Source organism: Rana temporaria, chromosome 7 (assembly GCF_905171775.1).
Source record: "Rana temporaria chromosome 7, aRanTem1.1, whole genome shotgun sequence".
NCBI classification, from domain to species: Eukaryota; Metazoa; Chordata; class Amphibia; order Anura; family Ranidae; genus Rana; species Rana temporaria.
Window position 1 is genome coordinate 76,381,132 of NC_053495.1, and position 25,784 is coordinate 76,406,915.

Below are 25,784 nucleotides of genomic sequence, written 5' to 3' on the forward strand. Positions count from 1 at the left end.
TCGAACCAAGTTCCGCAGGTACTTCCCCTTACCTTCTACGCCGCAGGGTGTGCCAAAGCAGAAGACCCCATCTTCACCCTTCACCATAGGTATTGTCTAGGACCTTCAGGGACCGGGGTCCATGGGCAGGATCACCACTCCCCTGGACCTATATAGCATCCTGGCAGCAGAAAAACATTTGGTGCTTGGTAAGGCACAAAGTACTGGAACCCAGGATCCAGCCCTCCGCAGAGAGGCATTATAGGCTAAACCTCGTTCTTCGTACCGAGGCCCGGGTACCGTCCACTTTAACTATGAAGCACCTTGGAACGGATCTGGATTCTATGGAGGTTTTTTAAATCCAGCATGGATCCCTGCAGTGGAGCTCCTCAGAGCACATGTTCACTCGTGACCAACACCTTAGACACTTGTGAAAAAACGGAGGTGCTCCCAGTATGGGAGGGGTTATATAGGGAGGGAACTTCCTGTTCTAATTGATTACACCAGTGTCCAGCAACTGAAGGTGGAACATATAACCCACTTAGTAAGTACTAGACTCTGTGTCCCGTGATGTACGGTGAAGAAAAGGATTTTACAGGCAAGTATAACGTAAAAACTATTTCTCTAACGTTCATGGACGGACACGGCAGCCTTTGACCTTAGGGTTATATCCACTTCCTTCAGGAGAGTTGGGCAGAAAAAAAAGCACTTTAAGTGTTAACACTTTCCTCAGTGCAGCTCCTCCCAGGGGGCGTGGTTCCCCGGGTATAATCCACACCCTGCCTCAGCAGCTCCAGTTTCTTTCTGCCTAATGTCAGGAGAGGACAGGCACTCTGGAGTCCCTGTACTCTGGAAATCTTTTTTTGCTTTTTATTGTTTTATTCCTGCATTTTTTGAATCCTGGGATTCTTCTATCAACTGCCAACTGGGTGACAGGCTGGGTCTTGACTCTTGTAGTCCCCCCATGTTCAGCCATCGAGCGCGTGCCCGCCCTCGGCTCTGCTCTGGGTCGTCCACGACAGGCCCCATTGCTCCAGGGGCGGCCGGGGAACTACAGGTTCCAGGACACACATATGACCGGTCTCTATGGCCTTGTCACAGTGTGTCTGGCCGACAGCCATGCCATTAGTGGACGTTGGTTCTGTCTGGGATGCCTCCAGCCGGTGGTCGCAGGACGGGTAAGTAATGGCCCCTTGCCCTGGCAAGGTGGTATGGCTGGTGTTTTCCCTGGGGAGGTCGACTGAGGGTCCGTCCTGCTTTCCTCTCTCCCTTTTCCTCTCCCTCCTTCCCCATACTGGGTAGCGGCTGTGGGGGGGGGCCTCCTGGGGTCTCTTTATTACCACCGGGGTCCGTGTGTATGCGAGGGGCTGTGTTTTTTACTGTGCAGGTGTTACTGCGTGCTGCGCTGTGTTGGTGCGTCACTGGGGGTATTTTAAACTGTGCAACGGTCGCCATTTTGCCATGGTCGCGGTTTACATAGCTCGGTGGCCATTTTCTTGTAGCCCGCTGGTGCTTTTTGCCTCATACGGCGGCCATCTTGGATTTGTCTTGGCCTCGTGTGGCTGTTTTAGCGCTGCAAAAGACCGCGCAGCGCAGCCAGCTTTAGTGCACACCTCAGGTTTTTTTTTTCAGCTTGCGCTGCACTGGGTGGGGTGGTGAGTTCCCTGGGGGCCTCTACTTCTGATTTTAGCAGCCAGGAGGTGACCGGTGTGTGGTTCTGCTTGCAGTGCCGGGTAACACAGCGGTGGGGCATTATGGAGCCTGAACCTGGTACTTCTGCCCCAAACATGCCTGAGTTAACCCTTGATGCCCCTGCCACATCTGTTAAGGCAATGTCGGCTGTCCTGGAGGCGTTTCTCGCCAGGTTTGAAGCGGCTAGTGGCCAGAAGGGGGGTAAAAAGCGCCCCCTCCCTGAGCCTGCTTCTGGGGATGTCTCTGACACAGAATCAGGCCCTGCTATTGCGTCTGGCTCTGGTTCTGTCGTTTCAGATGATGCGGGCTTAACCCACACGGACAGTGAGGATGACTCTGCTTCAGGGTCAGTTGCTAAGGAATTTGTTGGGGCTCTTATTTCTGCGGTGCGTGATACTCAGAAACTTGAGGATTTGGCGGAGGCACCAGATGTGCCAGTCCCTTTTGGGTTCCGCAAACCGCCGCGCACCACAAAAGTGTTTACTTGTGTTCCTTATTTGGACAATTTATTGTACAAGGAATGGGATACGCCGCAGAAAGTTTTTGCCATTCCAAAATACTTTGCGACCCGTTATCCCTTTGAGGAGGACTTTTTAAAAAGGTGTGTGTCTCCTCCGTCCGTGGACCCTCCTGTGTCCAGATTGAGCAAAGCCACCACATTGCCTGTGGAAGGGGCTCCTGCCTTTAAGGACCCCGCAGATAGGAGAGTGGAAGCTGTGGCCTGCTCCATGTTCACAGTAGTGGGTTCGACTGTGAGACCGGTTTTGTCCGGGACTCTGGTGTCGCAGACTCGGACCGAAAGGGCAAAGCTTTTGCTGCAGGAGCTGGAGGCACAGGATGCTTCCGAGACCTGTAAGGACCTGGTCGAACAGTTGGTTCAGGGTCTGAAGTTCGTCTGTGAGTCGGTCCTGGATACGCTCCCCTTGCTTTCCAGGGCCTCCGCGGTGGTACTGCGCCGCCTTGTGTGGCTGAAATGCTGGTCTGTGGACCAGTCCTCAAAGAAGCCCTTAGTGGATTTGCCCTTTAAGGGTGAACGGCTTTTCGGGGCATCCCTGGATGACATCATTAAGGATGCCACGGGTAGTAAGAGCACGCTGCTCCCACAGTCTGGGAAGGGTAAGGAGCCTCGCCGTAAGCAAGGACCCTCCTTTACTACCCCCAAGCATTTTTTTCGTGCATCCAGTGCGGCGGGAAAAAGTTTGCAAGGTGCTAAGACCCCCGCTTCGGGGCAGAAGCGCACCTGGTACAGCAAGACCAACAAGCCTGTGGACAAGCCTGCTTCCGCATGAAGGTCTGCCCCCGCCTGTGTCTCGGGTGGGGGGACGGCTTCGCGAATTCGCGGCTTGGTGGAGGTCTTTTCTTTCCGACCGTTGGGTTTGCGAAGTAGTTTCCTCGGGGTACAAGATAGTTTCTCTCTCTTGTCCACCAAACAGATTTCTTCCTTCCAACCTCCAGCTTCCTCCGGATCGCCTGAAGGCTCTGGCGGGGGCTGTCCAGGATCTACTGGACAGGGGAGTGGTTGTGCCAGTTCCCTCGATGAAACGGTTTGGGGGGTTTTACTCCAATCTGTTTGTAGTCCCCAAGAAGGAAGGGGTCCATCCAATCCTGGACCTAAAGGCCCTCAATTGTTTTGTCAGGGTGCAAAAATTCAGGATGCAGTCGATTCGCTCGGTAATAGCAGCGCTCCATCAGGGGGACTTTCTGGCGTCCTTGGATATCATGGACGCATACCTACATGTTCCCATATGCACAAAGCACCAGAGGTTTCTGCGCTTTGCGATCGGGGAGGACCATTTTCAATTTGTGGCCCTCCCGTTCGGCTTGGCATCGGCACCACAGGTTTTCACCAAGGTGCTTGCCCCGATACTAGCCCTGCTGAAACAACGAGGGATCGCTATTGTGGGATATCTGGACGACCTTCTCCTGCAAGCTTCTTCAGGCTCAGAATTAAAAGAGGACGTGTCTATCACGTGTCAGACTCTCCAAGAGTTTGGCTGGCTTCTGAATGTCCAGAAGTCAGTGTTGGTTCCGTCTCAGAGACTGGAATACCTGGGACTAGTCCTGGATTCCGCAGAGGCGAGGGTTTTCCTCCCAGAGGAGAAGCTTCGGACACTGCAATCTGCGGTGCAGCAGTTGTCGACCCAGAAGTGGTCATCTCTTCTATTCTGCATGAGGGTTCTGGGTCTGATGGTGGCCCCTTTGGGGCAGTTCCGTATGCCCAATTCCACACCAGGAAGCTACAGAAGGAAATTCTGTCAAGTTGGGACAAGCTCCTGTCGTCTCTGGATTACCAGATCCAGTTGAGCCATCTGGTCAAGTCTTCCCTGGTGTGGTGGGTGATGACTCCGGTGCTTCGGACCGGGAAATTGTTTCTGCCGTGCCAATGGACCGTGGTCACGACGGATGCCAGCCTCTCCGGTTGGGGGGGCGTTTGGGGCACCCAGTCAGCCCAGGGGCGCTGGACTCAGGAGGGGTCCCGCCTTCCAATCAATATACTGGAGCTCTGAGCAATCAAGCTGTGCCTCGTCAGGTGGTCCCTGGATCTGCAGGGACGACCGGTCAGGATCCAGTCCGACAACGCCATGGCCGTGGTGTACGTCAATCATCAGGGAGGCACACGGAGTTCAGCTGCAGCAACGGAGGTCGCACACATCCTTCGGTGGGCCGAAAGGACCGTTCCGGCTCTGTCGGGCGTGTCCATTCCGGGAGTACAGAATTGGCAAGCCGACTACTTAAGTCGCCAAACTCTGGTCCAAGGAGAGTGGTCACTCCACCTGGAGGTGTTTCAGAGTCTGTGCCGAAAGTGGGGCACTCCAGACGTGGATCTATTAGCGTCTCGTCTCAATCGGAAGGTGCTACGGTTTGTGGCCAGGTCGAAGGACCCGTGGGCAGACGCGTTGGTGGCACCTTGGGGTCGCTATCGCCTAATTTACGCCTTCCCTCCTCTGAAGCTTCTTCCTCGCCTGCTGCGCAGAGTGGAAGCCGAAGGGATTCCAACAATCCTGATCGCACCAGATTGGCCGCGCCGCTGCTTCACGGAGGATTTACCATTGTACGTGGAGGATCTCTATGTGTAAAGAGATGAAATGGCACCCCTGCTGGACATGGCCGAGTGAAGACACGTTTCTCTGGAGCTCCTGGCCTGATCCCCCAATTCCAGGCAAAAACCACCTTTTATACCGGCATGTACTCTGCCAGAAAATATGAAACAAGGGCGACTACCCGGGGGACCCCAGCTGGCAAAAACCTAGGACAAATACAGAAGTATTTCAAGCTCAGGAGGTGAGGGGAGAGGTGTCCGGTCTGGCGGACCGAGTGACAACAGGGGAGGAATCGGTTTCCTCCTTAGAAGCACGGGTCACGGCCCTTGAACACTCCCGAGACTAGCACCGTGAAGCGGCCGTCTCCCTTCAACTACATCTGGAAGATGTCGAGGACCGGAGCCGCCGCAACAACCTGCGGCTCCGGGGGGTACCGGAATCCCCAGACCGGGAAGATGTCGAGGAGAGAGTCACGGATATCTTCAGCAGAGTCCTGGGCGAACCCGATGCGACCATCGAACTTGACAGAGCGCACAGAGCATTAGGCCCCAAGCCGACAGACCCTGACAGACCGCGGGACATTGTGTGCCGTGTACATCGCTATGTCATGAGGGAAGCTATCTTGCGAAGTGCATGGGACCAAGAGGAATTGGCGGTGGAAGGTTCACACATCAAGATCATGCCAGACCTCTCCAGGGCCACACTGCGGCGAAGGGCATTGCTGCGACCTCTCCTGGAGTTGGCCCGCCAAAAGGGCCACACTTACAGATGGGGCTACCCCCTCGCCGTTACCTTTCGCAAGGAATCCAGGGCATTCACGCTACAGACGTCGGCGGACCTCCCGGCTCTATTCCGGTTCATGGAAGCGGAGCCCATCACGATCCCCGACTGGCTCCAGCTCCTTCCCCGACAATTTGGTCGCTCCGTTGTGGCAGCCTATCGGGACCCTCTGCAACCCCGTCAACAGAGAGGCAGACAAAGACGCCAGTCGGTCAGAGGTGAAGCGCCACGTGAGTAGGCCCTGGGCCGTGTATCTCTGACCCCCCGCCATGCCACCCCCGACCCATGCACAAGTTCACCCCCCCCCACGTTGCGGAGCCCCTCATCCCCCCGCTGCTGCCACCCCGGGGATGCTGGCGTTACCCCGCCGTATCTCATTGCTCCGTTCTGGCTGACCCCCCCCCATCCCCCGCAACATCACTCCTACGCCAGTTCACCCTTAGACTTCCGTGTTGGAACAGCGCACAGTGGTGATCCCCCTCAGACTACCAGGGACACCTATCCCGGATTCCCCCCAATTAGGGGCCGACTCCTTTGCGGCGTTTGGCCCATGCAATGCGGGAACCCAGCACGGTCCACTGTGGCCTTCTATGTGTTCCTGTGACCCCGACCAGCGTTTTAGACTCTGGAGCCGTACGGGAGTTAGCCTGACTACATTTTAGGTCTTGGGACGATGGATCACCCCCTGGAGTCCAACCGTTGTTCCTTCCTAATCAAGAGGATCTCCCTGGGTCTGATGGCGGGACTCCCCGATGGGGGCTTGGGGGAGGTGGGTTCCCTGGGATTTGGTGGGACCGGATCTAGTAACTGGTACGTGCTGGACTCCCGTGAACAGCGGGAATCAGGACCCCATGCGGACACAGACTTCTAGAGGCTGCACTTTTCTGCTCCGTGGGTTAGTAGATGGGGGAGAGGGAGGGGGATGTTGCCGTCCTTTCTTTTTGGCACTTGAAGTCTCCTGGCGGGCGGGGGAGGGGATGTATGGCTTGGACCCTGGCTACAGAGACCATCACCCCAGCTAGGCACCCTCTGCCACACAGGGTTGTTATTGTTATATGCACGTGTTTGATTGCACTTACTATGCTGCCTCCATGAGTATAAGTGATATTATGTTATGTTCTGCCGTTTTTTCTTTTTCTTGCCTTTATAATGTGTATTGAGTATTGCTATGTTATATGCACTTTGATGTTTTACTAGTTATGTTTGCCGGGATTGGGAGGGGAGGGCCGGGAGCTCGCTTCCTGACCCTGTCCAGTCTCTTCCCCACATAGGACTGCGCTCGATTACCGGTATTCCCTGGTGAGCGTGTTAGCCGTTTATAGGCTACTTTAATAGACCCATTTTAGGCTGCACACTCTAGTGCAAGCCCCTTTGCACCTGTTTTCTTTTCCACTCTACCCCCCTTTCCACCCTACATCCCTCTCTTTAACCCCCTCTCTGTCCTCTCTTCCTCCCTCATCGCGCCCCTCCCTCCTGCCCCCGCCCCTGCCTCCCGTCCTCACCCCCCCTCCCCCTCCCCAGCTGCGCAGGCATGGAGGTTCTTAGAGTAATCTCGATAAATTCCAAGGGCCTTAATACACCTGAAAAGAGACGCATGCTACAACAAGACATGCTCCGCATGAAGGCCGATATAGTAATGTTGCAGGAGACCCACGTTAGGGCCAGCAACCTGCCCCTTTTGAAAACAAGGTATTTCCCCGTCGCATACCACTCCCAGTACACTGAGGCGAAGTCCAGGGGGGTCTCCATCCTCATTTCTGCTAGAGTCCCGTGGCGGCTGCTTGATGTCCGGACGGACGAAAATTGCCGTTTTCTATTTTTAAAAGGCCTAATAGGATATAGGAAGGTATCCTTTGCAAATTTATACACTCCGAACGCCCACCAGGATGCTTTCCTTAAGAAACAGCTGGAAAAATTCCAATGCTTTGCAGAGGGCCATTGGATAGTGGGAGGTGACCTAAATATCCCCTTGATACTTCCTCGGGGAAATCATCCACAACCCGCGACTTGCGTAAACGAATAGGCACGACCCTTCACTCTCTACAACTGGTAGATGCCTGGCGCCTACTCCACACTGGGGAGCGGGACTACACCTTCTTCTTGAAGCCACACCAATCCTACTCACGGATTGATTACTTCCTACTACCCCACCGACAGCTCCACGCGATCCAAAGTGTCACAATAGGATCAATCGCCTGGTCTGACCATGCACCGATTGCACTGACCTATACCCTCTCTGACCCCATTGGTGGTCGGAGGTCAATGTGGAGGCTTAATGAAAGCCTCCTGCAAGACGCTGAGGTTATGGGGGACGTGGTCAGGGAACTGGGCCATTACTTCACGACTAACACCACCCCGGAGAGTACTTGAGTTGTATGGGAGGCCCACAAGGTGGTGGTCCGAGGGATACTCATGAGACACGGCGCTCGCCTAAAGCGTGAAAGAACGGAACAACTGACCAAGCTCCTCACTAAATTACACGACCTGGAGACAGCCCATAAACAGTCCCCTACTAGACAGCTGGGCATCGACCTTGACACCGTGCGTTCACAAGTGAAGGACCTCCTACATTTCAAAGCCAAATCAGCGCTACAAATATGTAGACAGAAGGCCTACACGTCGGGTGACAAATGCGGCAGGATGTTGGCCAACTCCCTAAAAACACAACGACTAGCAACCTATATACCTTGTATTATGTCAAGGACCGGGGGGAAGCAATCCACGCCCCAACTGATCACTCAGAAATTCAGGAACTTTTATAGTTCCCTATACAACCTCGACAAAACCCCGACTGACCACGACACAGTAGCGGACTACCTTTCGACTTCCCTAATGCCTTCCTTGTCGGAAGAGGCGAGAGAGGACCTTGAGGCCCCTATAACCATGTCCGAATTACAGCTAGCCTTGAAGGGTGCTAAACCAGGCAAAGCCCCCGGCCCCGACGGTCTAACCATCGCCTACTACAAAACTCTACTCCCCTCCCTGGGCCACCACATGGTTAAACTATTTAATGAGACAGGCTCCGGAGAGGCGTTCCACACCACCACACTACAGGCCCAAATTTCGGTGATTCCCAAAGAGGGCAAAGACCCGACCTACTGCGGGAGCTACCGCCCGATCTCTCTCCTGAACACAGACCTCAAGTTAACGAAGATTCTGGCAAATAGGTTGTCGTCCAGGGAGGCCCGAGACAACACCACGAAGGTTCTCAACCTACTACACCTGGCAAATAGTGAGGGAATACCCTGTCTCTTTTTAGGGACAGACGCCGAAAAGGCGTTTGATCGGGTTGATTGGCAGTTCATGCTGTCGACTCTATCCTACATAGGGGTAGGAGACAGGATGCGGAACTGGGTCTCAGCAGTTTACAAAGACCCGACGGCAAAGGTTAGGGCCAACGGGGTGGCTTCCGAGTTATTCAACCAATGGAACAAGACAGGGATGCCCCCTGTCCCCCCTTTTGTTGGCGCTCTCATTAGAACCCTTCTTATGTCACGTGAGACTGAACCCTGACATCACTGGCATACAAACAAGAGGCGCGCAACACAAGGTCGCCGCATACGCGGACGACTTGCTATTCACTCTCACCAGACCAGACACCTCCCTACCGAACTTGCTGAGAGAATTTGATATCTACGGTCGTCTGTCTAACTTAAAGATAAACTTGACCAAGTCTGAAGCCATGGGGGTGGGAATCCCACGGGAACTAATGTCGCACCTTAAAGATAACTTCCGTTTTTAGCTGGACGGAAGTGGCGCTAAAATACTTGGGAACGTTCATACCCCCCTCCTTCTCCCAGGTATACAGGTTTAATTCCCCCCCCCCCCTATTGAGGGAGGTCCAAAAACGACTTCTCCAATGGACAGGAGGCCTCCACTCGTGGGTAGGACGCTGCAACATCCTCAAAATGACGGTGCTCTCCAAATTCCTATACCTTCTACAGGCACTCCCGGTCTTTATCCCGGGAAGTTACTTTAAACTAGTGCATTCGGCATTTACTCGGTTCTTGTGGGCGGGGAAGAGGCCTCGTATACAGAGAAATATACTCTCCCTACCGAAGCTCAACGGGGGATTAGCTCTCCCGGATGTGCGGAAGTATTACCAAGCCACACAATTGGTACGCCTCCTAGACTGGTGCCGCCACGGTAACTCCAAACTCTGGGTTCGGGTAGAACAGGAACAATCTGACATACCACCTCGAGGGGCCCCCTGGTGCCTGAAAGACCTGCCCACGCGGTTCGCGAAACACCCACTGATGGGGAACACGGCTAATATCTGCGCGCGATTATTCACACAATTCTCCCTATCCAGTCAGGATTCCCCCCTCTGCCCGGTTATCGGACACCCCAAATTTGACCCTGGACTTCGGGACCGTAGGTTTCTAGACCTTAGCAAAGCGGGGTTTTTCCAGGTATCACATTTTTGCACGAACGGGAGGTGGAAAACGGCGGCGGAGCTAGCAGACCCCAACGGGGTGTTTAGACTCGACTTCCTAAGAGCGAACCAACTGAGCCACTTCCTAGGTAGCCTTCCTCCCCCCCCCCCCATGCAGACCCACAGACCCCTCTTACGACTCTGGAGGAACTCTGCACGGAGACTGGAACACTACCCCGTGCACTTTCCCTAATGTACTCCTTGTTGAACACCCCCCCTGACGGACACCAGATCCCGGCCCTTGCTAAATGGGAAAAAGACCTAAACACTCAATTCTCTCCACCCAAAAGGCAAAACATATTGCGATTTACGCACAAGTCATCAATTTGTTCCAAAACGCAGGAGACGAATTATAAGATCCTCATGCGCTGGTATAAAACCCCTGATCTACTGAACAAAATCTTCCCTACCTCTGACGCCACTTACTGGAGATGCAAACAGGACAGAGGTACAATCCTTAATATTTTCTGGTCTTGTCCCCGGGTCAGGGGGTTCTGGGAAGGGGTACGCCGCATTGTCCAGAAATTTACAGAGAGAATGGTGCCGGATGACCCGGCGTACTTTCTGCTCCATGTGACGGATTGGCCGGCTGGAGCCTATAAAAAATCGATTGTCCGCCACCTCCTGGACGCGGCTAGGGAATGCGTGCCCCTCCACTGGAAATCCCCCCACCCGCCGACGACGGCAACCTGGCTCAGGAAGGTAGACGAGATCAGCCGCATGGAGGACCTGGTCCGCTCTGGCCAACAACGACAGGAAGCATACACCAAAACATGGCAACTCTGGAATATGTTTAAGTATTCAGAGGAAGGACAGTCCCTCAGAGATGCAGACTGACTTCGGTCCGACTGTATGAGATTCACCCACTGATTCCCTGATCCTATACAACCCAGTGGGTACACTGGGCCCCCTAGGGACACTCTCGGGCGTCCCTGCCTGCGTAGCCCCCCCCCCCGTCTTTATCCCCCCCCCTACTTCTTCTCTCTTTCTTTTCTTACCTTTCATATTCTAGCTTTCCTACACCTCCTTACGGAAAACGCAAAAATTAGGAAGGGGGACTGGACCTCTCGGACCTACGGTCCTGTTCCACATACACATCCATACTACTGCACCTACTAAATGACAAGGGCAGCTGGAGATCTATCAAGGCCGCTACTTATTATCTAAGAGAAAGCCGTATTGACCCTCGAGCTGTGTCTCTTCTGCCATCTAGGAGGGGCATGGTCCCAGTGGGGAAACGTCAATGATAAAAGCGAGTGCGATGCCCTGCTATGCTATTATTTCTCTTGATGCCTTTTTAATGCCTGTGTTGACTGTGTTGTCGATGTCATATTGTCTGTAATTGCTATGGCCCGGGACGGGCAATTTCTTCTGTTTACAAATAAAACATTTTGAAAAAAAAAGAAATGGCACCCCTGTGCATACGTGGTGTCCCGGATTCTGCTGTTTTTACAGCGGGGGGGGTGGACCAGGCTCTCGCCTTAAGTACGGTTAAGAGTCAGATTTCGGCTCTAGCTGTTTACTTTCAGCGACCCTTGGCAGCGCTCTCCTTGGTGCGTACGTTTGTGCAAGGGGTCCGGCATGTGGCCCCTCCTGTGCTGCCTCCATGGGACTTGAATTTAGTCCTCTCTGTGCTTCAAGACGCTCCCTTTGAGGACATTCGGAAGATCCCCTTGTTGACTCTGTCACAGAAGGTGGTTTTTCTGGTAGCAATTACCTTGATCAGACGGGTGTCTGAACTGGCGGCCTTGTCCTGCAAGGCTCCATACTTGGTCATCCATGAGGATAAGGTGGTGCTGCGGCCGCAGCCGTCATTCCTTCCGAATTTTGTTTCGGCTTTTCACATTGAGGACATTGTGTTACCGTCCTTATGTCCTCGGCCGAAATACCCGGAGGCCACTTTACATACCCTGGATGTGGTTCGGGCCCTGCAGGTGTACTTATCTGCTACAGCTCCGTTCCGGAAGTCGGACTCACTGTTCGTGTCGGTGAATGGTCCTAAGAAGGGTCTGGCGGTCTCGTCGGCCACCATTTCTAGGTGGATCAGACAGGTTGTGCTTCAGGCCTATGCCCTAAAGGGGCGGGCGCCTCCCTTTCAGGTTACGGTGCATTCAACCAGGGCGATCGGTGCCTCTTGGGCTTTTCGTCATCAAGCCTCTGTGCTACAGGTGTGTAAGGCAGCGACCTGGTCGTCAGTCCACACTTTTTCAAAGTTTTACAAGGTGGATGTGAGTGCATCTTCGGATGCCTCCTTCAGTGCCGCAAGGTGTTACAGGCGGCAGTTTAAGGTTGGAGTTCCTCCGTTGAGTAACTCCGGTTTTGTTTGGGGTGAAGCTTGGTTTGCTGTGTTGTTTTCCCACCCCTCGAAATTTTTGACACTGCTTGGGGACGTCCCTAAGGTCAAAGGCTGCTGTGTCCATCCATGAACGAAAGAGAAAATAGGATTTTTGTACTCACCGTAAAATCCATTTCTCTGAGTTCATGGACGGACACAGCATCCACCCCTCCTTTGTTTGTACTGCTTGTTACGAACTGGAGCTGCTGAGGCAGGGTGTGTGTTATACCCGGGGAACCACGCCCCCTGGGAGGAGCTGCACTGAGTAAAGTGTTGTTAACACTTAAAGTGCTTTTTTTCTGCCTAACTCTCCTGAAGGAAGCGGATATAAGGTCAAAGGCTGCTGTGTCCGTCCAACTCAGAGAAATGGATTTTACGGTGAGTACAAAAATCCTATTTTTTCATTAATTTATATATGAGATGTATAGTGATGCATAGTTGATTTTTAATCTATTTATTTAGTTTGTCATGGTAAATAGAAGGTGACAGCAGTGATGGGAAAGTTTATATTGTTAGAACTCTCATACTGTTTGTTTCTTTCACAGGATTATATACACAGAGTGGGAAGGACTGCACGTGCTGGAAGATCAGGAAAAGCAATTACTTTTGTAACACAGTAAGTTTTAATCATTGCAGCTATAAATACAATGACACATATTTATTAAAAGTATATCTAAAGCCATTTTTTCAAGTTTTGGATAGTGATGGAATGGTTACTATCACTCCGATTTTTTTTTTTTAAATGTCTGTCTGAAACTACCTTCTGTTGATTCTTAAAGCTATAAGTTAAGGGAAATCCCCTGTTAAAGCCAAAGTCGAGGTTAATTTTTCTTTAACCACTTTAAGACCAAGCCTATTTCTGACACTTGATTGATGGTGTAAAGGTGTGCTGTTTCTATGTAAAGGATGGGGAAAACCCACAGTAATATAAAATATATTGCACAATAATGTTGCCCAATGTGGACACAATGGGAGATCCCAGTTGACATCTGCTTAGGGGAAATGTGTTGGAAGGAGCCAGTTGTTACATCAGAGAGCATGGTCCTCACTGCAGTTTTTTGATGTAACATTTTTTAGGTGCTTTTTAAATAGATTTTTTTATCAAAACGTTATGCACTGTTAGGGCCCTTTCACAGGTACGGACAGTATGTCCGTATTTCATCCATCCATTTTCGGATGAAATACGGACATACATGTATCCCTATGGGATAGCAGGTGACAGCGGATGAACATCCGCTGACACCCGATCTCATCGGTCCCCTCTCTGGTCTGATTCTGCAGATGGAGGAAAATCCTATTTTTCCATCCGTCTGCGGATCGGATCAGGTAAACACAGACAGATGGTCCGTGTTCATCCGATCCCCCCATAGAGGAGAGCAGAGATCTGACAAGGGCGGTCCCTGCACAGTGTGCAGGGACCGCCCTGTCATCTGCCGGCTCAGCGGGGATCCACGGAGCGATCCCCACTGAGCAAGCGGATAAGAAAGGTACGGATCCTCACAGGATCCGTATGTGGGAAAGGGCCCTTAGTCTTCCTCCCAGTTTTTTTTTTATCATTTATCATAAGATGTTAACCAGGGATCCACTTGAGCGCTTCAAGGAAGGTATAGGGGAATCCAATTTTTACACCCGCAGATGAGCGTCCATGCTTACTCATCCACCCGGGTCTTCTGGGAGCTGTTGTCTAATGTGAATCTCTGAAATTCGCTAGACAGAGGAATGCATCCCTAAGCTGTGGAACAGCACACACGCTTGTGACCAATGTGGGTCTAGTAAGCAGCTATTTTTTTATTTTGCACACGGTGGTGTCTAAATATTAAAGGGTCAACACACCTTGGCATCTGTTTGATTTGGGACTCGCAAGATAATTGGATGTATTTTCAATTCAGCCCATTCACTCTGCTAAATTTGATTTCACATAGACTTTTTGGAACCCAAGAGAGACTGCTGATATATATATATTTGTTACAGGTCAATTTAGACCACACACTTGTTTCCAATTTACCCATTGTGTCCACGTTGGAAAACGTTATTCTGCAATATATTTTATATCACTGTGGGTTTTTCCCACCCTTTACATAGAATCAGCACACCTTTACGCTATCAATCACATTTCATTCCTGGTAATTCAGGGTTTTTCAGGTGCAGCAAACTTAATGAATTGGATTGTCAGCGGTTCCCTTCACCTACACACATTTCTGACACTTGTTTACAAGTTAAAACCAGTATTTTTTGCTACATTCTTAGAACTCCCAAACATTATATACATGTTTTAGCAGAGACCCTAGAGAATAACATGGTGGTCGTTACAATATTTTATGTCAAACGGTATTTGTCACACATTTTTGAATAAAAATAGGAAATAAGTAAAGTTAGCCCAATTTTGTATTGTGAAAGATGATGTTACACTAAGTAAATGGATACCTAACATGTTGCGCTTTGAAATTGCACGCACTCATGGAATGGCACCAAAGTACGGTACTTAAAAATCTCTAAATGCAAAGTTTATTATTTTTTTTTAACGGTTACCAGTTTAGAGTTACAGAGAAGGTCTTTTGCTAGAATTATTGCTCTTGCTCTAACGATCGCGGCAATACCTCACGTGTGATTTGAACACTGTTTACGTTTGCAGGCGCAACTTACAAATACATTTTCTTTGGTGCGCGAGCATGCGGTGTAGGGTGCGCTTTGAAAAATATATATTTTTTGTTATTTTTACACTGTTACTTTAAAAAAAATTCTGCTTACTTTTATTGCTGTCACCAGGAATGTAAACATCCCTTGGGACAGTAATAGACAGTGACAGGTACTCTTTACGGAGGGATTTGGGATCTAAACCCCAAACCCCTCCCCTGCAAAATCTGCATTTCTTTATCATACATCAGAGTTAGGCTATTATTCCTTACTGGGTTATATGCCATCTTTGTGTATTTGTGAAGTGTATTGTGCTAACTTATATAAACATTTTACCACGACTGATCCTGTGAACTTGTTACTCAAAAAACAAAAAGTATGTACATGTGTCTATGATTATTAATTAATGTGCAAACAATCAACAAATAATGTGCAATAAATACAAATACAGTGCCCTGTGCCAACTTTGTATCCAAGCAGGTCATGCAGGAGAAAGAAAAAAACAATGCTCCGGATGGTGCAGATAAAAGAGGATAGGTTTTATTGTAATAAAACCAAATTACATAAAAGTGATCACTTCAGTATAAAAATGAGTAAAAGCAATATGGGGTGCAGGTATAGCAAGCCCGACGCGTTTCGTCCAAGTGGACTTCAACTGGGGCATCAGATGGAGTGGAGTCGAGTGGAGTCCTTCCATGCTTTTATGATCTGTTGTCGCTGACAAGCAGATCCACGTTATCCGTTTTTCATACTCCATGTTTGTGTGCACCTTCCATCAGTGGACACCACTGTTTACATCATCGTTTGTCGCTTGAAACAAGCTGACCTTCTGTTCCTGTCTACGAATCTGATTTGGAGCAAGTACACCCACGGTGAGGTTCCAGTCTAGGCTTACAGCCATCCATCGGGATATCCCGTGGTGAGTCTACCATTGGGCCATCGTCCAGCCGAGCAGATTCGAGTGGAGTCCTTCCATGCTTTTATGATCTGTTGTCGCTGACAAGCAGATCCACGTTATCCGGTAAGAGTATAACATCTACTCCTGTTTTTATCGTGCAGAAAGTCTTTCCTATGATGAGGATGTGGCCATACACCCCCTATTGATGGACTTTTTGTTTTTTTGTGTTTTTCATTTCAAATGGACACTCATTCACAGGCTACTGTGATCCTATCACATTGACGCATGTTTTTCACTTTTATATCTTTAAGAGTTTTATTAGCGCTGCATATTTTTTCACTGTTTCTATTTCAATTTTTGTCATATTGCTTGTGTAGCTGCTCACTTTGTTTCTAGATTAGCGCCGTTTTTTCCCTTTTTTACAGGAGTATACAAATGTACGAGTATGTCCTGGTCCGCACGTGTGATGCCTCACTTTGTCGCCTGCGTTCCCAGCCTCGTTATACTTAGACTGGACATGACGAGCTGGCAATGGTCCCGCAGCCTCTATGCATTTCGCAACTTAATGCGTCGTCAGGAAGCTGCCTCATTGGTGCTCGTCAGTCTTTTTATACCTCCCTGTGCTACTTGTTATCCTATCATCTGCTTCGTACAACAGGAAGCACCACATCGGCCATTTTGACTACTGGTAATTCCCTGACTACTGGAACTTCCGGCCGAAATTTCAAACTCCTTTTTTTCGGAAGTGAACTGGCTGCCATTTTAGTTACTGGCTATTATTTACTGCCGCTGGTGCGAACCTGCTGGCAACATTTTATTTAATTTTTTTTTTTTTTGGTTCAATTGTTTTTTTTTTTTTTTTTTTAAAAAATTGTTTATTGAATTTTTTTTAAAAGAAATACATAAACCATAAGTCAGCATGGCGAACGACAAAAGGTAATTTCACAAGTTACCACACGCCATTTACAGAGTAAATAATCAAATAGCCATATTAGAGTGTAGTCTATCGAACACTGGAATCTATGGAAGGTGAGTAGTGGCTATTGTCAGTGCAGCGGTAAGAACTGGAAGGATCCGAACAAATTTAAGGGGGTCTGTATTTGCAGGGAGAATTAACTAAACATAGCATACAGATACCGACAACTATAAAAAAAGGAAAGAAGTATAAAACCAAAAGTGGAAGAAGGGGGGGAGCACCGAAAGTCAGCAGTCCTTGTACGAGGGGGGGGAGCGACATCAAGGCGACCAAAGAGAGAGTCAACCAGGGGCGGTAGAAGGGGTGTCTGGGGAGGCATCCTCTCCCGAGAATGCGGTTGGAAAGGATTTAGAGTACGAGAAGGAGTATTGTTCAAAAGTAGCCAAGTCTTCTTGGGACAAGTTCAAGTGCATGAAGGGTTGCCAGATGGAAAGAAAACAAGCTTTTGCAGTGTCCCGATGGAAATCCGTGGTGGCTCGTTCTTTGTAGAGGAGGAGAAGGATGTCTTGTTTAATCTGGGTAATGGAGGGGGGATGAGAGGAGGTCCAATTTCTCAAAATGGCCCGTCGTGCGACAAGGAGACAGGGTAAAGACCAGTCTTTGGAAGCATGCAAGGGGGTTGTAGAGACTGAGGCGGATGAGCCATCCTGTCGTGACCATTGGAGCAGTAGAGGATCCCAGTATCCAAAAATGAGGAGGAACGGGTCCTTTGGCAGTTTCAGCAGGGTGATTTCAAAGATGTAGGCTAGCACCTGGTCCCAAAATGTAGAGATGAAGGAGCATGCCCAGAAGCGGTGTGTCAGGGAAGGTCTAGGATGGTGGCATAGGGGGCACTCAGCGCTACTTGACTCCTGGGTGGAGCGAAGGAAAGGAATGTGTGCCTGGTGAAGTATCTTCAATTGGGTTTCCTTCCAGATTTCGTTTGGAGTTAGTCGTGGACCTTATTGAAGCCTTGCAGCAATTTGTGTACCAGGTTGTCGTCCGGGATGTCCTTTCCCCAGTTGGCTACTGATGAGGATGCCAGAGAGGGGGAGGTCTTGAGGAGCATGGGTTTGTAAATGTCTGAGACCTTGTATGAGCCCTCCGAGAGTAGTTGATCAGTAAAGTTGGGGGAAAAGCGTTTGCAGGATTCAATGCAGGTAGCTCGGAGATAATTTACACATTGCCAGAAGTGAAAAGCATGGGAATGGGGTAGAGTAAAAAGTTTGGCTACAGCTGCGAAGGTTAGAGGACGTCCGGTTGTAGTATCACATAGAGAGGTGAAATGTGTGAGCCCCTTTTCCTGCCAGACTTTGAACGGTTTGTGTTCCAGACCCGTGGGGAAGCTGGGGTTGCCTTGGATCGGTAGATGCCGTGACATGAATGGGGAGAGCCCGAGGCTTTTTCTGCTTTCCCTCCAGGCGATGACTGTGTGCCTAAGCAATACATTATGCTGAAGTATGGGGGTGATTGATTTCCACTTGCAGTGGAGGAGAGCCACCAGGGAGAAAGGGTGAGTCATAGCAGATTCGAGGGAGTAATTTGAATATCGTGAGGATTGCGATATACAGTCTAGACCGATTCTCAACAAACATGCTAAATTATACATTCTGACATTCGGGAGACTAACACCACCTTCGCGTCTGGGAAGAAACAACTTTTTTAAGGCTATGCAGGGTCTCTTGCCTTGCCATATAAATTTGGAAATAGCCGATTCGATGATTTTGACGTCTTTATGGCGAAGGAGCAGAGGGATAGTTTGCATTGGGTATAACAATCTGGCAAAACTAACCATTTTTACCAGGTGACATCTTCCCAGGAGCGAGAGGGGCAGATCCAACCAGTTCACCAATTCCTGAGAAATTTTTTAAATCAAAGGGGGGTAGTTCAGGTGGTAAAGGGAGGAGGGCAGTTTACCGATTTTGATGTTGAGGTACGTAATATGGGATTTAGCAACAGAGAAGATGGAATGTCGTGTCCAAGGGGGGACAGGCAGAGAACCCAGGGGGAGAATTTCACTTTTGCTATAGTTAATTCGGAGACCCGAGCAGGTGCGGAATATATCAAAGATTTTCTTGATTGTGAGCATATCGGAGGAGGGGTTTGCCGAAAAGATAAGGACGTCGTCCACAAAGAGAGAGGAGTGCAGTTCGTGGGCACCAGCTTGTATTCCATGAAGAGGGGCTACTTGGGTAAGGTGTCTGGATAGGGGTTCTAAGGCTATGTTAAAAAGGAGCGAGGCGAGAGGGCAGCCCTGGCGAGTCCCCTTGTGGAGTCGGAATTCCTCCGAGGAGGCCCGCAGCTACCAATTTTGCCGAGGGGGAAGTGTACATGGCGTTAATAAGGCGGCAGAAGGGGCTGGAGAAGCCCATTTTTGCCATGGATAGAGAGAGCCAATCGAAGCTGACATTATCGAAGGCTTTCTCCGCGTCTAAAGTAATGATGGCAAAGTCACCTTCAGGGTGGTGTTTAGCGTGCTCCAGAGCCAGCATTACTTTATGAATGTTCAGGGTGGCCGCTCTGCCTTTCACAAAGCCTGATTGTGCTGGATGACTGAGAGAGGGAATAATGTCAGAAAGCCTATTGGCAACGATTTTGGACAGGATTTTGACATCCAGGTTCAGTAAGGAAATCGGTCTATATGAACCAGGCTCTTGGGGGTCTTTTCGCTTTTTGAATAGCAGTTTGATAATGGCCTGGTTTCCCGAGGGGAGGTCGGGGCCGCCGGACCACAGGCCGCAGTATACTTTGTGGAGGGTAGGTTCCAATAAATTTTGTAGGGTCTTGTAGAATTCCCCCGTGGAACCATCGGGTCCCGGGGCCTTAGAGGGGGTAAGTTTGCAAATGGTGTCCGAAATCTCAGTGAGAGAGATGGGAGCATTGAGGGCTTCTAATTGGGAGGGGGTGATTTTGGGAATTGCTAAATTTTTTAGGAAGGTGTTTGGCGTCTGTTTGTCAATGGGGTCTGGAGCGTAGAGGGCCGAGTAGTATCGGAGCATCGACTCGTTTATCGTCGGCGGTGTAGTGTTAATGGTGCCGCTGGGGTCCCTCAGAGACGCGATATGGGTGGGTTTGAAGGAGCCTTTACAGAGTCTAGCGAGCAATTTGCCCGATTTATTCCCAAATTTGTGGAGGGTGGCATCTAAATTTGCTTTTTTAACTGATTCTAGAGTGTCTGCCTAGGTATCAAAAGATCTCTTGGCAGCGTGCCATTCGTCCCTGTTCCTTGGAGAGTCAGAAGAATAGAGAGCCCTTTGTGCCTGATGTAATCGGGTACTAGCCAATTTGTACTTAGATAAGGTGTTCCTTCTAAAGGAGGTAGCATATGATATGATCCGACCTCTGAGGAATGCCTTGCCGGCGTCCCAGAAGAGGTTTGGGTCATCCACGTGAGGAGCATTCGCCGAGGAGTATTCTAGCCATGCTTTCTCCATGAATTGTTGAAAATCAGCATGGTTGTGGAGATAGGAGGGAAAACGCCAGATCTTAGGGTGGGGGGGAAGGTCAAGATTGTCAAGTGAAACTGAGATTGGGGCATGGTCGGAGACGGCAATATCAAGGATGTCAGTGGCCGATATCATAGGGATTAAGTCGTCTGAACCGAAAAGATAATCTATTCTGGTGAAAACGTCATGGGGGTTAGAGTAGAAAGTGAATTCCCTGTCAGCGGGGTGCGTCAAGCGACAGAGGTCACGAAGGTGGAGGGAGTCCATAGTGGACGCGAAAAGTGAGGGGTGACAAGGGTCTGGTCAGGGTCTAGGGCGTTTAGGGGAGGACCTGTCATCAATCTGGTGCAAGGTGTCGTTGAAATCACCTCCAATCAGATGGGGGAGGTGGGTGTTTTGAAGGAGCCAAGCAGAGAGTTCACTGTAAAAGGATTTACCGGGGCTGTTAAGGGCATAAACATTTGAGATAACCAGTTCCTTGGAGCCTATTTTAACATGCGCCGATAAAAGTCTACCTTGGGTGTCTGAGTTAACCGCGAGGACTGAGCAGGGGAGGTTTTTGTGAATCGGCAGGAGAACACCTGTCTTCCGGCCTATGGCCTCTGAGCCTAGGACCGTGCCTACCCAGAGCTTTTGCATGCGTGGGAAGTCAGACGCTGACAGATGGGTCTCCTGCAATAGTGCAATGTCTGTTTTAAGTCTCTTTAGATGTCTAAAGGGCCTTCATTCTCTTATTAGGGGACCCTTCACATTCCAGGAGATTATTTTCATGTTACGGGGTCTGTGAAAGGGGTTTGAGCAGTAGTTATAGAGAAAGCACCGCGTAGGTTAAAATTAAGGGAGGTCGCCGAAGCAAGGGGTGAGAAGCCGCATTCGTCACGGAGGGTTGGTGGTGTACAGAGTAGGGGTACATGGGTGCATGGAGGACGGGAGGGAACAAGGGGTGCGAAGGGGGGCAGGGGGGGGAACCTGCAACAAAAAGAACAAAAACAATTGCGAGAACTTCGCTTTTTTCCGCATGGAGTCACTGTACGAGCCAGCCCCCATGTCACGACCCTGACAGCATGAGACCCGGGAGCCCGGAGCAAGGTGCAAGGTGTCAAGCGGCAGGCAGTTCAAACGTGAAACCGGGGAAAGGTGTAAAGGTTGCGTACAGTGAGACCAGGAGGCGGATTACACTGAACAACAAAACATAATAGTAAAAGCCTGGGGGGGGGGGGCACAATAAAGAGAACAAGCGTAAATTTAAAGCAAATAATGTAATCTAAGCATAGACACATAGAACAATAAAACACTAACATCAGGTAAACAGCAAATGTAAGCATGAAGAAAACAGATGCCTATAATGGTACATAAGTCTACCTGGACCTGTTGCTGAGTGATAGAGGACCATCATTGCGTAGGGGCCAAGGGGGTAGAAGGAGTCCACAACGTGTCGGGCCCTGAATAAGCCTTGGCAATGCATCGTGGGTCCCCGAGGAGGGGAAGCAAGTAGGAGGAAGATTAAATTGCAAGCAGCTCATTTCGTGATGAACCGGGCGGAGTCCAGAACCGAGGCCCTGAATCGCTTGGGAGAGTCCTTTCGCAGGCTCCTTTGGTCCAAGGGACGGTTGAGTGGAGGGGCTTTAGAAGGTGTCTGTTTTTGATAAGACACATGGGTGTATACACAAGGTGACGGGTTAAATGTGGGGGGGGACGACGACCTGGTGCCGACTATATGAAGGCACCCGGATGGTCCTATCCCGCCCCGGTCCTCTCCCCCTTTCCCATCCCCCATCCCTCCCCTCTTCCCCCCTCCTCCCCCCTGTAATAACAAGAGAGGTAGAATAGGAAATGAAAAGGTGTTAAGGTATAATATAAGTCCCATTAGAGACCTAGGATTATAAGGATGGATCTAGCTGTGTACCCACACAAATATTTGTTTGTATGTACTATGTATATGTTAAAGTATATGTATTTATGTATGAAAAATCTATGAACCATATATCAGATGCTGATTTGAAAAAAAAAATTGTAAAGATTTTTTCTATGTGAAAAGAATAAAAACAATTTAAATTAGAAGGTGTCTGGGGGTGCGGGTTTGCATGACGCGACCGTAGAAAAGCTTCTGCTTCGGAAGGATCCTGGAAGGTCAGTTGGTCACCATTTGGTGCCTTAAGGCGGAGAATCGCTGGGAAGGCCAAGGAAAATTTTATTTGCTGTTTAAAAAGTTCCGTGCAGACCTGCTGAAATGCTTTTCTTTTCTTTGACACCTCAATCGAGTAGTCAGCAAGGACCAAAACTTTTATGCCATCAATTTGGAGTTGACGGGATTGCCTAAATGATTGCAGTATAAGGGACTTGTCCGCATAGTTGAGATATTTGGCAATAATTGGCCGCGGTGACTTATGGTCTGAGTTGAAAACCCCCATGCGGTGGGCCCTTTCTACCGTGCAGGGGCCTGAAAGGCCTAGTGCTTCTGGGACGCGCAGGGCACAGAAGTCAGAGAGTGCGGATGCCTGAAGTGACTCCGGTACTCCCACGAAACGCAGATTACTTCTCCTGGACCAATTCTCCAAATCGCCTAACTTCTGTAAGACGTATTGGTTCGTTTTGTCCTGGGCATGTTCTATGGCCTGGGCCTGATAGAGCTCCTCTTCAGCATTGGAGAGGCGGTGCTCAAGTTCATTCAGCCTTGTGCCGTGTTCCCCCAGCTGGGCCTTTATTTGCGCCATCCCGGTGTTTACGGCCTTCTCCACTGACGCCGCAATCATGGGGGTCAATAATGCAGCCACAGCCTGAGCTATCCGTTCCGTGGTGTTATCCCCTGATTGCTGGGGTAGTGATGTGTATGGAGAAGGAGGGGGGGAGGCGTCGCGGCTTACCTCCATGTCCGCCAGCAGCGCTGATGATCGCAGAGAGGTGTAGGCCGAGACCGGGGCCTCGATTTGCGGGTGCAAAATCAGTGCAAAATCAGTTTGTCATATTCCCGCAACTTGTGTCAAAATATAAAATATTCCATGGACTCGACATGCCTCTCAGCAAATAGCTTGGGGTGTCTACTTTCCAAAATGGGGTCATTTGGGGTTTTGTGCTATTTTGGCATTTTATGGCCTTCGAAACTGTGATAGGTAGTGAGGAGTGAAATCAAACATTTGCGCCCTTAGAAATGCTGAAGGCGGTGCTTGGATTTCGGGGTCCCGTACGTGGCTAGACTCCCAAAAAGTCCCACACATGTGGTATCCCCGTACTCAGGAGAAGCAGCAGAATGTATTTTGGGGTGCAATTCCACATATAACCATGGCATGTGTGAGCAATATATCATTTAGTGACAACTTTGTGCAAAAAAAATCAGTTTATCATATTCCCGCAACTTGTGTCAAAATATAAAATATTCCATGGACTCGACATCCCTCTCAGAAAATAGCTTGGGGTGTCTACTTTCCAAAATGGGGTAATTTGGGGGATTTTTGTGCTATTTTGGCATTTTATGGCCTTCGAAACTGTGATAGGTAGCGAGGAGTGAAATCAAAAATTTACACTCTTAGAAAGCCTGATCGCGGTGATTGGTTTTTGGGGTCCCGTACGTGGCTAGGCTCCCAAAAGTCTCACATGTGGTATCCCCGTACTCAGGAGAAGCAGCAGAATGTATTTTGGGGTGTAATTCCACATATGGGGGGAGTATGCTTTGCGCGTCGGTGTAAGCGTTACTGGCACTAACTAGCTACCTAGCGGCACCAGCGACACTAATACAGCGATCAGAAAAATGATCGCTTAGTGACGCTGGCAATAGGGGGGTGAAAGGGTTAACTCTAGGGGCAATCAGGGGTTAAAACCTTTATTAGAAAATGTATGGGGGTACCTAACGCTATAAAAACCTAGCGGGCGAACCTTTTAAAAAAATAACTAGCTACCTAGCGGCACTAATACAGCGATCAGAAAAACGATCGCTTAGTGACGCTGGCAATAGGGGGGTGAAAGGGTTAACTCTAGGGGCAATCAGGGGTTAAAAACTTTATTAGAAAATGTATGGGGGTACTTAACGCTATAAAAACCTGGCGGGCGAACCTCAAAAAATAACTAGCTACCTAGCGGCACGAGCGACACTAATACAGCGATCAGAAAAACGATTGCTTAGTTTCGCTGGCGAAAGGGTTAACTAGGGGGTGATCAAGGGGTTAAAAGTGTTAGGTCCAGGGTAGCCCCCTACCCCCCCCAATAAAGGTTTTAACCCCTAGATCACCCCCTAGTTAACCCTTTCACCCCCCTTTTGCCAGCGTCACTAAGCGATCGTTTTTCTGATCGCTGTATTAGTGTCGCTCGTGCCACTAGGTAGCTAGTTTTTTTTTTAGGTTTGCCGCCATGTTTTTATAGCGTTAGAAAATTTATGGGGGTACCTAACGCTATAAAAATTTATGGGGGTACCTAACGCTATAAAAACATGGCGGCGAACCTAAAAAAAAAGCGTCACTAAGCGATCGTTTTTCTGATCGCTGTATTAGTGTCGCTCGTGCCACTAGGTAGCTAGTTATTTTTTGAGGTTCGCCGCCATGTTTTTATAGCGTTGGGTACCCCCATAAATTTTCTAACGCTATAAAAACATGGCGGCGAACCTCACAAAAAAAACTAGCTACCTAGTGGCACGAGCGACACTAATACAGCGATCAGAAAAACGATTGCTTAGTGACGCTGGCAAAAGGGGGGTGAAAGGGTTAACTAGGGGGTGATCAAGGGGTTAAAACCTTTATTGGGGGGGTAGGGGGCTATCCTGGACCTAACACTAACTGCCTGACACTAACTGCCTGTCACACTGACACTAAATGCAGTGATCAGTAAATGATCAATGCTATTTAGTGACATGGGGGGGGGGGGGTGACCGGGGGGGGAATTGTATGCCTATGTGTACAGGTGTCAGTGTAGTGCTTGTGTACTCACTGTGTGATGTCTCCGCTCCTCCGCCGGACGAATATACCGGCGGGAGGAGCGGTGACATCACTTCCTCCTCTGCCTGTGTTTACAATGCAGGCGGAGGAGGGCGGGGGAGGAGGCGGATTGGCTGGGGAGCGATCCGGAGGGGGCGGACAAAAACGAACCGCCGCCCCCTCATCCCGGATCGCTCCTAAAGCTTACCGGACCGCCGCAAGTACCGGGGGGGGTCCCGATTGGACCCCCGACCCACGTCAAGCAGAGCACGTACAGGTACGTTGATGTGCCTGTCCGTGCCATTCTGCTGACGTATATGTACATGAGGCGGTCCGGAACTGGTTAAAGGAATTTACTTTCTAGGCACCAATGGTTAACACAGAATAAAAAATGTTATTGATACAATCCCAGACATATGGGCGATTGAACCAACATTGCAGTACAGGTAAAAAATTACATTAAAAACAGCAATAATCACAGCAATTCTATGATACTAAAACAATGAGGATAGAATTCCCCAAAACCAATAGAGGTCCATTACGGACAGCAACGTGGGTTGATGACCAACGTAATTGTTAGTAGATGTATTTATGCATGAGCTCTACATGTTTCGCAGTTGAGTGCTTCTTCAGGAGCTATAGATTTTCTAAGAAAGAAAGAATAGTAAGCTATTATTGGTTTTACAAT

At 49.6% G+C, this 25,784-nt stretch overlaps 1 protein-coding gene across 2 annotated transcripts in view; it reads left to right on the top strand.

Annotated features, from left to right (window-relative positions):
- Positions 1-25,784, top strand: part of DDX47 (DEAD-box helicase 47) — a 502,328-nt gene that overhangs the window by 366,246 nt on the left and 110,298 nt on the right. For both annotated transcript variants that reach the window (XM_040359586.1, XM_040359587.1), the window contains one exon: positions 12,808-12,878. In XM_040359586.1, the coding sequence (XP_040215520.1) occupies positions 12,808-12,878 (71 nt within the window). The remainder of the gene's footprint in view (positions 1-12,807; positions 12,879-25,784) is intronic.